The sequence below is a fragment of the Dunckerocampus dactyliophorus genome, chromosome 16 (genome assembly GCF_027744805.1).
Source record: "Dunckerocampus dactyliophorus isolate RoL2022-P2 chromosome 16, RoL_Ddac_1.1, whole genome shotgun sequence".
Taxonomy (NCBI): domain Eukaryota; kingdom Metazoa; phylum Chordata; class Actinopteri; order Syngnathiformes; family Syngnathidae; genus Dunckerocampus; species Dunckerocampus dactyliophorus.
The window spans coordinates 6122467-6136209 of NC_072834.1; the positions used below are offsets into that span (position 1 = coordinate 6122467).

The window sequence follows — 13743 nt, forward strand, 5'->3', positions numbered from 1 at the left end:
TGACACGTACTTGATTTAATATTAACAAAAAATGAAATGTATTTATTGTTTGTAAAGAAAGACTGCTTGTCAAAATTTCCCTAACCCCAAATTCCCTCCATATGTCTATTTTATTATAGAACTTTAAGAACAGAGTATTTAAAGTGTTTATTATTAAATAACTCACTTTATCTTTGCTTTTGAGTTTGATTGTTGATTGAAAATCAAGTTGGTACTGTAAAATTGTCGCATCCTTTACATTTGCCGTCTGTCTTAATATGTGACACTGGTAGAAACTATTCGCTCCTTTGGCGGCGGAAGTGAAGGAACACAGAAGGAGAAACGAAACTTTGCTTTAGTGACTCAATTTCCTTTCATGGTGGAGACATCTCTCAGGGCTGTGAGTTCCTCTTTAAATACTGCTCACAACCGCTTGGACAAACTCCTTAGCTTGTTTGTTGACTCATTGACATTTGTTTATGAAGTAGCTAAAACTTGTTAACTGTGTATAAAGTAGCTAGTTCACATTATTCAAAATAATGGTTCATAAAGTACTTCAAACCAGCTAAAAGTAGCAAACCGGTTCAAATATGTGTCATTAAGTGAAGTGTCAGTAAGTAAGAGAGGTTTTTAACTGATCAATGAACCTGCCGCTGGCATCCACAGAACGAGCCGTGGCCGTGGGAGAGAAATGATAAACATGTGACTGAACATGAGCTGCAGTGTATCTCTGTAGTGTTCTATATTTAACCCCAGCAGGCCTGCGCAGGCTCTCTCGCACATACTCTACATAAACCAGCCGAGACACGACGGGCAGGATGGAGGTAAAACTCTTACTAATGTTACCTTACGTCTTGTCTGCTTGGCTGTGTGTGTCTTTTTTTTTTATGCAAAGTCGCATAAAAAAGAGTGGGCGAAACTACTGCTGCTGCTCAGCGGCAGTTTGAATTCCGCTCTCTGTCCAACAGATCCCCACCTATTTGTGGTTCGTCATTCGCTACCCCGCATATTCACGGATTTCTTTTCTCTGCTGCTTTAAATTGTAAATAATTACATTTTCTTTATAGTAACTTCAATAGAAAGTGGTTTGATGGCGCGATGTGTAGGGGATAAAGAGTGCTGCGGCTATGAATCCTGCAGAGGGTGCCGTCTCACAAGTCAATTCACTCAACATTTTTCAGCAGGAAGATGCTTTGACAAGATGTGATGCTGCGTAAAAATTTTGTAAATGCAATACTGTATACTGCATGCCTGTGTAAAACTGAGTTGAAAATGCATTTAATAACGGTGGGAGGAATATTATAGGGTTTAGAGCAGGGGTCTCAAACTCACGGCCCGCGGGCCATTTGCGGCCCGCCAAGTCACATTTTGCGGCCTGCGACTTGATTGGAAAGACTACTGTAAATGCGGCCCGCAAGGTCTAAATTAAGCCAATGATGCTCACAAGGTTGCTGATATCCAGCAACTTCCATGGTTTTCTTGATAATAACCAAAATTAGACGTGTTTCCTGCAGCATACCCGATATCGTTATAGATATTATCGTTATCGTGAGCCTTACTCCCAATATTTGATGAGGCCCAGCCTCACCCAGACTCTACCTCCAGTGGCCCCTGGGTAAACTGAGTTTGAGACCCCTGGTTTAGAGTATCAAAATAGGCATTTTCAGTGTTTTTAATTGATGCATTCTTTCGCATTCGTGGGAGGTTTGGGAACGTAACCTGTGCAAACAGTGGGAGTCTACTGTAGTTTCATTCTTATCTGCTGGACTTGATATGGTGATTAGCAAATATGGCAAATATATAATTCATAATATTCAACTTTCTTAACCAATAAATCAAATCAAAAAACAATATTACATCATAGCAGTTGTGTAAAAAAAAAAAAAAAGGTCATTGACTGAATTAGTGTTATGAGTTCTGTTGCTACGATGGGATGATGAAACAGCATGCTGCAGGGTCTGATACTTCCTGCAACACTGAGTGCGACGCACACACAAGTTCACATCCTGATGCTTGCCAGAGCAACAGAAAGTCGAATGTTTAAACTTTTGTTTAGTTCCGGCAAACATTTCTTCAACTTCTATTATTTATTTATTTATTCAAACAGACAGTGAAGCAGTCAAATGAGTGAAGAGCCGCCTGGCTTCGAGAGGAATATGCAGGGAGGACGTGCGCAAGAAACACAGGTAAGGATTTTAAACAACTTTTTTTAAACGTTGTTAGGACTGACTGTGTTTATTTGTGCACTCGGACTACTCCTGAACGGCTGCAGACAAAAGGGTTAACATTTGTGAAAACATGCACCCCTACGGTGTTGCCTGTGCTATCATTTTTCTGGCAAACACACCACATGATGCTGCTGTTGTTAAACCCCATTTGCTGGATTTACTTGAAATTTCTCACACAGCTCATCATGCTCTACACAACAACCCACTGTTCCTCAGAGGTGTTTAATCAAATGACCACAAAATTTGCTATGCACCTTTGGGGGCTAACAAGCACATGTCAGTAAAATTTGAGCAAGTTTGGTTGAAAAACACGGCCGCCATCATGCAAATCATTGCAGGGGCACGGCCGGGATTTCAGACGGATGGCGAGATCCTTCCGTTTGAATGAATTTTGAAGCTTTACTCTCAATTGCTATGATTTAAGTCTGCTTATTAATTTGATACCAAACTGAAAGGGAAAGTTTAACAAATATGATAAAGCAGTACCCAAAGTACAAAAATACACACAACCAACGATAAAGCCTCATTTTCGGCAAAATCCCCACTCTCTCATCCTGATAAGCACACATTGACAGGTTTTCACAGTGCGGGGATGGGCACACCAATACAAATTGAATCTTTAAGATTAAACACTCTTAATACACACCATAATCATCAAACTTACTTATTTGCTCACAAAACGCTCACAAGAGCAATGAAGAACTTCATGCTCTCTCTCCTTCCTTCTTTCTGCTCTGACTGCGCGCTCTGCGTTGTGAGGCCTTCAGGGGCACTTGTAATTATGAGTGTTCGGCGGTGATTGTTTTTCAGTTTTATTCATGTACCCCCATGACAATTGCCGTACCCCACTTTGGGAACCTAGGGTTTACAGCCATGGGGAAAAAATTGGCCACTACTGGATATGAACTTCTATTGCAATCCTGCTTTACAGCCACTTGAGGGCGCTTCTAACAAATGCGATTGTGGAGTCACACGTTTGACTACTAAAAAAAAAAAAACAAAAAAAAAAAGCTGTTTGGAATAATACGGTTTACCAATAATTAAGAGTTGTGTGGCAGATGTCAGGAATAGCTGTGTTATGAACAGCAGGTAGCCTCTCAAAGAAAGAAACAGAAAGAGGAAGTGGTTTAACGGTTGTAGCAATTTTACAGGTTGGTAGTACATGTGTGCAATTCACTAACACAATCTCACTAACTGACGTGTTGACCTTACGAGTGAGGACATTTTGGCCTGTCCTGGGTTAGAGTAGAGGAATGTGTGCATGCGTGTCACTCTTCCAAGCTGTGTGATGATTTCATTATCTGTTGAATGTGAGCAATGTGAGACCTTCAGCTGAAATGGACATGGATCAGCCGCACATCAACAGCTGCCTTTGGTGTGTGTGTGTGCGTGCGTACCACTCATTAAGTACAGCTCAGTGCTCAGCTCAGTGCTTTGTAGGTGGTATATTTTCCTCATTATATCAAGAACTACTACTCACCCTTGAATCATTACAGCTTCCCTCCCTTCCTTCCTTCCTTCCTTAGGAGGAGGCTCTGTCACGACCCTCAGTGGCTGAACTTGCCGGAAGGTTCAAAGGTTCATCATCTCCTACACAAGATGCTGCTGTCAGAGAAACGGTGAGTTAGTTCATCAGCCGCCATCTAGCATCAGTGCATGCAAACACTAGCGTACTATAGCTTTACTTACCTAACTGAGTTAGGATAAATGATTTCTCTTTTTCAGGAAAGGCCTGTGAGACGTCGACCTCCTCGCTCCTTGCAACTGCCCAAAATCCATGGAGACGAAAGGGAGGTCAGCAATGTTGTCAACAAATGATCTACTCTGCACCAAAATTGAATTAACCACCCTTCGATAATCATGTTAACTACACAAATAACAGCAAACATGAGTAACTATTGGTTTTACTTCTAATAGTTTACTTTCTACATCACAAAAGTAGATTATATTTAGAATACATTTATCAACATTTTAAATATTGCAAATCATTTGTATTATTCATAATAATCATACTTTAAACAAATCTGAAAATACGTATAATTTAGTTTACTTTATTATATTCATGTATTACATCTTTTCATTTACAAACTAAGAATTATTAATAGATTAAGCACGTAGCCCAAAATTTGGGGATTTTTTTTCTTGTTTTTCCATTTTCCACCCCGTTCCAAGTCTCTTTTCTATCAATATTAACGTATAAGACATGTTGTATTTCAAATAAAAAATGATTCGATCATTAAATGCTGTATTACACATAAAAAAGCCAAATATAATTATCAAAAAAAAGTGGAACTATATGCTTGTCATCACTGGGGTCACGGGTCGGCTGGAGCCTATTCCAGCTGGCTTCAGGCGAGAGGTGGGGTACACCTTGGATCAATCGCCTGTCAATCCTGGCAGGGCACATATAGACAAACCATTCACATGCACATTCACTCCAATTAGTCTAACATGATTTTGGAATGTGAGTGCCCAGAGAAAACCGACGCACGCACGGACAGAACATGCAAACTCCACACAGAGCTGTTCATCAGAAATACAAATTTCTGATACAAATACAAAATACTGTGCGGGCAACATGCTAACCGCTGGGCCACTGTGCGGCCAGATTTTTGTTGATAAAAATTGAAAAATCTGAAATGATACATTTAATATGTAAAATCTGTACGTGCCAGATGTCTGCAGGTGTCACCTCTCCAGTAAAAGTCAAGAGGAACTCAGCTCTGATTGAGAAGCTTCAGGTAAGTCCATGTTGCTCTGTCATCAGTCGGCCATCATGTGACATGTGACATTACACTCCCTTCTCTTTAGGCCAACCTTGCTCTGTCCCCCTCAGCCCTGCTGCCCTCTCCCAAGAGCCCCGGCTTCAGGCTGCTACCGCTCTTCAGCCCACCGCCCTCCCCCAGCCCCACGGCGGGCACCCCTTTATCCACATTGAGCCCTTCCAGCCCCGTCTCCACATGTTTGCTGGTGACTGAGGAGGAGGGGCCGACCTCATTTGAAGCCCCTCCCACAGCAATGGAGGGATCTCTCCTGACGAACATCAACAAGGTCGTTCAGATGGTTGGTAGAGATGACGACACGATCGATTAATGAGTAGTTTTTTGTTGGTTCTCCACCAGGGTCGAGCTCGCCACTCCCTCAGGCGACGCCCTCCGTCCCGTCGCCACAGAAAGTCCAGCAGTGGTGACGAAGTGGGCGTGGCCACAGAGCAGACAGACACACCCTCAAGCCAACTGGACCATGAAACAACAGAGCGGGACGGAGAAGGAAGACTCTTCAACAATAAAAATGGAGACCATGTAGAGGAAAGCAAATCCGATGAAACCAAACCAAACTATGACGTCACTCTCCAAAGAGAAGATGAAGACAAGGAGGAGGAGGGTGGAGAAGACCAGAAGAGTGATGGAGTCGGAGAGGAGGAAGGAAACAAGGAGAAAAGCTCAGGAGACGATCAAAACAATCCAAAAGAACAAAAAAGCAATGTGAGTGTTTTGGTTAGTAGTCGTACTAGGGACATTTTGATACAATTTTTAAATGTGATCATTAAGAGCTTGATTGTGTCCTGCAGGGTTCCACGTGTCAGAGTTGAAGTCCAGGTCCAAGACTCGAATCCAATGTGGTCACTCAAAGAGTGCAGAAACAAACTTTTTATTTCTTTTTTTTTTTTCTATGTAGAATCGCTGCTGGCTGTCGCAAAGATGGCAGAAACTCTTACGTTGGAATCCGCTGTATGTGTTTGATTTTTAGGAATCATGAAGGTATTTTTCACAGGCTACTAATGAAATTCAAGTGCTGATCCTTTTCCCCATGTCTGTTAGAGAAAACAATGTTTTTTATCGTATAAAACTACCAAATTTACTGTAGAACATGATGATTTAGTTTCCTTACAGCATTCCTCAAAACATCGCTCAAGGATCTGGAAATCAAACTCGCCATATTTTTATTACGAACTAAGGGAGGCAGACTCAAAGTCAAACAAAAAAAATAGCAGAACCACTAAAGTCCATTCTAAATTTGAACAAGGTCGTACAGTAGTTTTATGCTAACTATGCCAAATATTAGTAATTAGACCAAAAAGAAATGTGATGACCGACCGGGAAGTTGAAGTTACCACAAAAGTGGTGAAGTGGTCCATGCTCTTTTGTCCTGGCTACTGTGTGCAATATGGCTACGAGTCAACAAAGAAGAAGGGAATATACTCCAGAAAGAGCAGACGAATTATTCCCAACCTGTCACCACGGGTCATTTTTTTAGGAGCTGTCATCAGCTTCTTTTACATAAAGATTTGGCTAAATTGGCACATCTGCTTTAACAGTAGAGCTGGCATTTACTTACCAGTGTCTTTTATACAGAACCAAGCAAAGTGGGACACTGCAACTTGCAAGTGCATTTTCAACACAAGGTTTCAACATCTGACCCGTCCCGATATTGCAGAATACCCGTACACACTAGCAGTGCACCGCCTCTCTTACATATTGGATTTGGCATCAGAAGGTAGAAAATTGCCAGATCAACTTGATCTCCTCCATTCCTTGACTGTGCCACTTATACTGAACATCAACGTGGCTCTGTAGACACATTACAGGCAAGGGCATTCAGAAGCAGTGATGCCAGACTTGTTCCATTGACGAGAAGGTCTCTCTAAAATTGGCACCCCTCCACACGATTGGGTCACCCTTAATCCCGACCGAGGTTTACTTAAGGAAGCAACCAAAAGGCAAACATGGTTCCTTTCGCTCTTTCTTTTCATGGGTTTAATCCCATTACATCGCCGCCATCAGTGTGATTCCGAGAGGAGAAATTAAGCACTTTGATCCTCTGATGAACTCTCATTCAGAGAAACTGCAACCACAAATAAACACGCATGGAACATTCACCTTCCCAGTTGGGAGACGGAAGGCACGCTGTGAAAATGTTTGGGGAAGAGAAGGTCATCGCTTCACCATGACCTATTTCAAAGTGAACACAATGGTCCTTGGATAAACTTTTTTTCGTTGGTAATCCCAGGTCATGACCATCCAGACAGATAGACAGATCCGGATCACAACACGGCTAACCTGACTGGCTGTTACATGTAATCTAATTCCGACATCTTAGAGAAAATAGCAAGGTTTCTCATTGCCTGGAAAAGACAATTTTTTCCACCACTTTAACGTGTTGTTCTGTACAAACAATGCAACACGGAACAAGGGGGGAACCGAGTCGAGCTGGCAAATTTTCCACTTTTGGAGTTTGTACCAAAGCCGTAACAGAGACAGGATGACGGCTAGTATAAAACACTTGTAAAAGGTGGAGTCAATTGGAAGTGGAGTCAATTGACGACAGCTTGTCACAGTCTAAGCCAGTGATCGCTCACTACCATCTTTGTTTACACATTTTGCCTGGCTATCACTTTCGTCTCTCTCTGGTGGCAGCCAGCTAGCTAGAGCTATCCGCCTAGCCTCTGGTCCAGGGACTTTTTAAGTGTCTCTTAACAAGCTTGTTCTCTGCTCTTGCTCACTCCGCTCTGATTTTGAGTGGCTCACCAAAGAATATTTGCTTCAACTCAGAGTATTTTTTCTAACTGTGCAAATGAGGTAGATTGCCAACCGCCATTAACTCCTAAAGACGAAGAAAGGAGACAAAAACTAAAGAAGGTGGGCTGATGTGTATGGAAAGAGGGCAGTATTGGAGCTAATAGGGTTTATCAGTAATACAGTGAAAATGAGAGGAAATGTGAACATTTACTTTGAAAGTCGATTTCGGTGTGCGCCCCTAAATATTCTGCTTGCGCGCCTAAAATTTTAAGTTAGTGCTCCTATTAAAAAAATTTGTCTGGATCCATGCTCTTGTCCCGGCATTGTGGAATTCCCTTCCACAAAACCATATCGTACTGCCTGCTATGCCTCGGCTACTACCTTCAGAGCCGTTCCCACCACTGTCTTGTGTCATTTTCAACAGGGTGGCGGAAGTGTGATTACAGACCAAGGGTACCCTAGTGGTATGCAAGCAAATTGCAGGGGGTATGTGGAAACATTTAATAAATTACTTCAAAGATGGTAAGTAAATGTTCTCAGTCATTTCGTATTAAGCCAGACGATAAAATGAAACGTCTGCACTAGAACTAGTGTGCCTAGGGCAGTGCTTCTCAAATAGTGGAGCCGCCCGGCTGCGGGGGCGCAGTGGACTGTCGCGAGGCAGGGAGGACTTTCAATATTAGTGCAGACCTGCCAACATGTATGAATTTGTCGTACTTTGCATGCAATTTGACTCTTGAAAACGCTTTTATGCTTCACTGCTCTCCATTTTGGCGCATTTCTCTGGTTTCAATTTTAAGTTCATATACAGTACAGATTAATAAATAGATAACTGTTTCTCAATAGTATTTCAAATTGCCCTTCTGTGTCAATGCTGTTCAAACAGAACATGGAAGCAACATGGGAAAAAATGGGAGCACCCTGGCTTTTATTCGCACTGTGTAATAGGGGCTTTGGTCTTCGAAGGCAGTATCCACTGGGGGGGTGGTAACGTTTTGGATTTGTGGATGACTGTGACCTGGATGACTGAGATTCCATGGTGTGTGGTGTGACAAAGTGCCAACTCATTCCAGGAGGGCACCCTTACATACAGCAGAGCGTGTTATGTAACCAGTGGTACTCTCTCACCTGAGCGGGGCAGGTAGCAGCTCAGGGCGCAGCGGCATGGCAGCCTGATCTCATTAGAGCGTTATTTCAGGAGCCTCCTTTTAGTCTTCTTGCAGGACCTAAGAGGGTTAGAGCATCCTTTTGCTCTCCGCCTGCAGAGTCACTCACGCGGGCTGCTTCCAGCATCCTCAGGCTTGCTGCTGGCCTTGCTCCCATGGAGTTGTAGCCACGTTGGTAGTTTTCCTTCATCGTTTCCTACATCTGTGTTGTCTACCTTGCATTTGCACACTTTTGGATGTAGACCTCCTACCCCCTGTTCTTGTAGCACCCCCTCCCCTACCCCACCCCCCAAAAAACTCTTGAAGGAACACAAAGTACCTTTGAATGATGGGGAACCACGGCTCCAACCTGGATGACATCCTTGCAGAGGACATGCACCACTGGTACAACATGTTCATGCGGGAGTCGCCGTCAGGCCTCATTACGCTTTTCGAGCTGAAGACCATTCTCAACCTGAAGGGCATGACCGAAAACGCCAACAGCTACGTGGACCAGGTCTTCTGCACCTTCGATATGGACGGGGTAAGCGAATTTGACCATGTGGTTTGAGAACACAAAACAAGTTGTACGTCAGAAATCAAAACGTTTAGCGTCATGGTTGTTAAGAGAGTCGGGTCGTTGCCAAGACAGATACACTCACGGGCTCACTGTCAAATTGGTTTAGAGTGTTAGCGTGCACAGCTATCATCCCAGCAGTGACTTTATTAAGAACACATTATTGGATTCACAGTCTCATTATAATGGTCGAGTGGTTTAGAACGCCCCAAGACTAAATTTCAATGAGAAAGGACTGCCCACGCCCCAGACTCCAGACTAACAGGGTTCATTTTGGGTGGATCTTCATAATCGAGGTTAAAGCATACGACGACGAACATTCAGGCCACACTGAAAATAATAGTAAAATCACAAGAATACTGTATACATTAAAATAATAACAATACCCAATGATAAATACAGGATAAGCATAAAACACATTAGAAGAACATGCTTCCATTAAAAAAAGTTATATCATTATACTTTATTACACATATTTATATGTGTACTATTTTATTTATTAAATAAATTTGCAGTTTCTTTCTCATATTACAACTTTATTCTTAAAAAATTCTCAAAGCATCAAGTTTTTGCTTGTAATTTTTTTAACTTTATTCCTTTAAAATACTGATTTTTTTTTTAATCTGAATAATAAAGCTTTGTTCTTTCACCTTACCGACTGTGCCAAGCAAAACTGGGACTTTATTCTAATAAATCGCCCCCACCCCATAGTACAAAGACTTTGTTCCTGTAAAATTGCAATTTTTTTCTTCTGAAATTACAACTTCATTCTCAAAAACCTTGTCTCAAAATAATTTTTTCTCCAAATTTGCCAAATTAAGGATCCCACCCTCCCGAGGATTTTTTAATAACATTCAAATTTTTTGCGCTTAAAATATTATGACTTTGTTCTTTTAATACTAAAAATGAAATACGCAAATCGCTGGTATTGTAATGTTACACACTTATGCTTTTCATGGCAGAGAATATGGGTTCAATTCCCAACCCAGCTTGGGCCAGGAAGGGAAATCATGTAAAACCTAAGCCAAAACCGTTTATGCTGTGGGGACCCCTAACAGGGAAAAAAAATAAAATATTAATTTAATAATAAATGTTTAATAAACTCTTAATAATTAGACTTTTTCCAATTGATTAGTCTGATAAAATTTGTTTTATTTTTTGTTTCTAAATTATCACGTTTTCCTCATAAAATTCATAACAATATGCTCCTAATGTTAAAAATCCAACTTTAGTCTTGTAATTCCAACTTTGTTATTTGAATATTACAACTTCTTCCAAGTAGAATTACTGTTAAAGAACCTGACTTTGATCCACCTCCATCAGGAAGTCAAACTGGTGTTTCCTCCAGCTCCACCATGAGGTTCACTCAGTCAGCAGTGATTGAATGAGAGGTGTATGACTTCTATTAATGTCTATGATGTCTTCATTGAGAAAAACATAAAACTGCGGAAATTTGGACGGCGATAATATAAGCGCGTGTTGTCTTTGTGCAGGACGGCTATATCGACTTTGTGGAATACATCGCTGCCATCAGTCTGTTGCTGAAAGGAGAAATCAACCAGAAGCTTAAGTGGTACTTCAAACTCTTTGACCAGGATGGAAACGGAAAAATCGACAAAGAGGAGTTGGAGACTATATTCTCGGTAATTAACATAAACATGCACCATAGAAAGAGAGTATGACGGGTTCTAATCTGCTGAATCAGCTCAGTGTATCTGATAACAGCAAGTGGATGCAACTGGGACGAATGACTCTGACCCAGTTTGTCCAGCAGGAGTTCAACCTCTGCCACTTTGCTCACTGGGTATCAATACTCATACCACAAAATAGATATGAGAAAATGTGTTTCTCCCCCTCCGCAGGCCATCCAAGACATTACACGAAACCGAGACATTGACCCTGAAGAGATAGTCACGCTCATATTTGAGAGAATCGATGTGAAAGGAGAAGGTAAAACACGCTAAAACACTACTTGTTCTCCTTCTTCCTGCCAACTTACCACAATATCATTCATCAGGTGAGATGACCCTGGAGGAGTTCATCGAGGGGGCTAAAGACCACGAAGACATCATGGACATGCTGAGGAACCTGATGGATTTGACGCCCGTGCTAGTCATCATTGTCGAGGGTCGGAGGGGATGAGAGATGACCTGAAACCCAAAGAAAAACTCTGAAAAAACCTGCTTCAACCCCCCCATCCCAAAGACACATGATGTCAGGACGTTAAAAGAGAGGTTACCGAGCTTTTCTTTTTAAAATGGACACAAATGCTGCTAGTTTTGTTGTAATGTTGCGTGCGGTGGCTTACACTAGCGAAACAATCGTTTCCTTTTTTTGATTGAACATGTCTCTTTACCTCCTTACAGAGTCAGTTCATCAATTTTAGTGCCTGTATCTTGATTTAAGTTGAAGAACTTTAAATCTTGATGTCAAGAGCTCACACATGTGAAATTTGATGCCCTTTCTCATATTCCAAATGCTGTTGGCTTTTACATACTGTATAAGTCAAAGCAAACAAAGGAGTAGTAGGGTCACACTGAAAAGAAAAGCATAAAATCACAAGAAAATTGTAAAATTACAACTTTTCAAATACTATAACGTTACTCTTTGTAAAATTGTGATTACTTTAGTCTAATAAGACTTGGACTTTGTTCTTTTCATACTCTTTTTGTCTTCCTAAAGTTACTTATTTTTCCCTTGTGACTATCTTTGACTATATTCTCATAATTGCAACTTTTTGAACCAATTCCACTCTCACAAGTAAAATTATAACCTTATAGCCATAATATTTTACTTTTTTTTGTTAGAACTTTATTATTTTGATCATTCTCCTTTTTTATTGTAATTTGTAATGTTGCACATTTGTTTTCGCACGTGTTTCCCTCATAATAAGACTCTTTTTTTAATGGAAAATTATTTTAAAAATATTTTTTCCCGTAACATTTTTGTAATTAGGACGTTTTCTTAACTGTCCTGCCATTTTTTCCTGGTAAGGTTCCGACTTCATTGACATACTAAAGCTGTATTGTCATAATTACAACTTCCTTGAATAGGACTAATTTATTTCAAGTTCATTCTCAGACTTTTTCCAAGTAAAATTACAATTTTATTCCCATTACTTTCATACTATTAACATTTTGGTAGAACAATGACTCCTTTTTTTCCCCAAAGTAAAATTATGTCATCATTCACATAATAGTTCCCTATTTTGAAGCAGCATTTTTTTCCTTCAGTGTGCCTCTAATATTCACCCAGGTGAAGATGCTTAAACGCTAGAAATACTACCCTAGTTCATTCACAGAACAGGTTCCTCGACATGTTGGATAAAAGTAATAATTGGTTGTGCTTCTGATAGAATTCAACCTTACTTTCACTTCGACTTCACTTTGCACTTTGACTTAGAAAATGTTGCTAGCACCTAAAACTAGAAGCTCTGTTATTTCTGTTAACATACTTTACACTTTCAATGTTCCGTAAAAGTTAGGTTCCTTTTGTGTCCTACGACCTTTGACGTCAGGTACATTTAAGGACCCAGCCTATAACACCATGCTGGGAGTCTGTTCTGGGTCAGCAGGCGTTTACCCTGATCCTCTTAGAAGTGTAAAAGCTTCAGGCAGGCTCAAATGTCAAAATAGCTTCCAAGAAACAGTGTTGGTCCAAGCTGATAGAGTTTACGGTTTTCTCGTCAAAAGTTTGTCTAACAAAGCAAACGAGCACATGCTTTTCATGAAAACAATGTACCGGTACGTGCACGGTGGATCGGATCAAATGAGTGGCTTTACTTTTATATGATGACGTTTGTGATCAGATCAAGGGGTTACCATGTATGTTACATGGAAAATGCCTCGTGCTTCACCAAGGAACTGAAGCCACCTAAAAGGTAGAACAAAGCACCTGTGCTAAGTTGCTAAGTGATAGTTCTACATGTTAGCATCAGCGCTAGACTGGTTGAAATATGTGCTACATTGTTACAAAACTGGTTAGCATGCAAACTAATTGTTCAATTTGCTAGAAATAGCGCTCTACTTGTGACATGTTATACGTTACCAGCGTTATACGTGAAACTTGCTTACTCCTTGCTGATGGCCGAGCAAGTTAGCATGTGTATTACCGTCAGTTATTTGTGCAATAGATTTTTACAGTGAGTCTTTCCCCTTAAGCAATTAAGTTCATTGTAAAAAATCAAGTTTTGTGCTGCCTTATCAATAAAAGTTTTCAAACTGGTGTTTGTTGCGTTCATTTACATTTTCTCCAAAACAGCACTGTATGTTTGTTTTTATTTCTCTACTCAAGTG

At 40.8% G+C, this 13743-nt stretch overlaps 3 protein-coding genes across 5 annotated transcripts in view; 2 read left to right on the forward strand and 1 right to left on the reverse strand.

Moving 5' to 3' along the window:
• rhogb (ras homolog family member Gb) overlaps window positions 1–11762 on the reverse strand; it is a 32723-nt gene extending 20961 nt beyond the window's left edge. Inside the window, exons 1-3 of one of the 3 annotated variants that reach the window (XM_054754172.1) lie at window positions 11448–11762; window positions 3897–3971; window positions 3688–3809 (exon numbers count right to left, since the gene is read on the reverse strand). The gene's annotated coding sequence lies outside the window, so the exon portion shown is untranslated. Of the gene's footprint in view, window positions 1–3687; window positions 3813–3896; window positions 5034–11447 lie in introns of those variants that run through there. The other 2 variants (XM_054754170.1, XM_054754171.1) reach the window with 2 other exon arrangements.
• dub (duboraya) lies at window positions 99–8777 on the forward strand. The gene is made up of 8 exons (XM_054754164.1): window positions 99–803; window positions 2087–2165; window positions 3734–3826; window positions 3933–4001; window positions 4883–4948; window positions 5019–5258; window positions 5330–5692; window positions 5779–8777. Exons 2-8 carry the CDS (start codon window positions 2103–2105, stop codon window positions 5797–5799), a joined length of 915 nt encoding a protein of 304 aa, XP_054610139.1. The 5' UTR covers window positions 99–803; window positions 2087–2102; the 3' UTR covers window positions 5800–8777.
• On the forward strand, window positions 8984–13673 carry guca1d (guanylate cyclase activator 1d). Its single transcript, XM_054754173.1, has 4 exons — window positions 8984–9415; window positions 10942–11091; window positions 11311–11398; window positions 11466–13673. Exons 1-4 carry the CDS (start codon window positions 9218–9220, stop codon window positions 11588–11590), a joined length of 561 nt encoding a protein of 186 aa, XP_054610148.1. The 5' UTR covers window positions 8984–9217; the 3' UTR covers window positions 11591–13673.
• Window positions 13674–13743: the final 70 nt, after the last annotated feature.

Excerpts from the sequence above, each read along its gene's own strand:
- dub (XM_054754164.1), top strand. The coding sequence starts at position 2,103 with ATGAGTGAAGAGCCGCCTGGCTTCGAGAGGAATATGCAGGGAGGACGT. Across the intron at positions 4,949-5,018 it reads CTCTGATTGAGAAGCTTCAG|GCCAACCTTGCTCTGTCCCC; the intron begins GTAAGTCCATGT and ends CCTTCTCTTTAG. Across the intron at positions 5,693-5,778 it reads CAAAAGAACAAAAAAGCAAT|GGTTCCACGTGTCAGAGTTG; the intron begins GTGAGTGTTTTG and ends TGTGTCCTGCAG.
- guca1d (XM_054754173.1), top strand. The coding sequence starts at position 9,218 with ATGATGGGGAACCACGGCTCCAACCTGGATGACATCCTTGCAGAGGAC. Across the intron at positions 9,416-10,941 it reads GCACCTTCGATATGGACGGG|GACGGCTATATCGACTTTGT; the intron begins GTAAGCGAATTT and ends GTCTTTGTGCAG. Across the intron at positions 11,092-11,310 it reads AGTTGGAGACTATATTCTCG|GCCATCCAAGACATTACACG; the intron begins GTAATTAACATA and ends CCCCCTCCGCAG.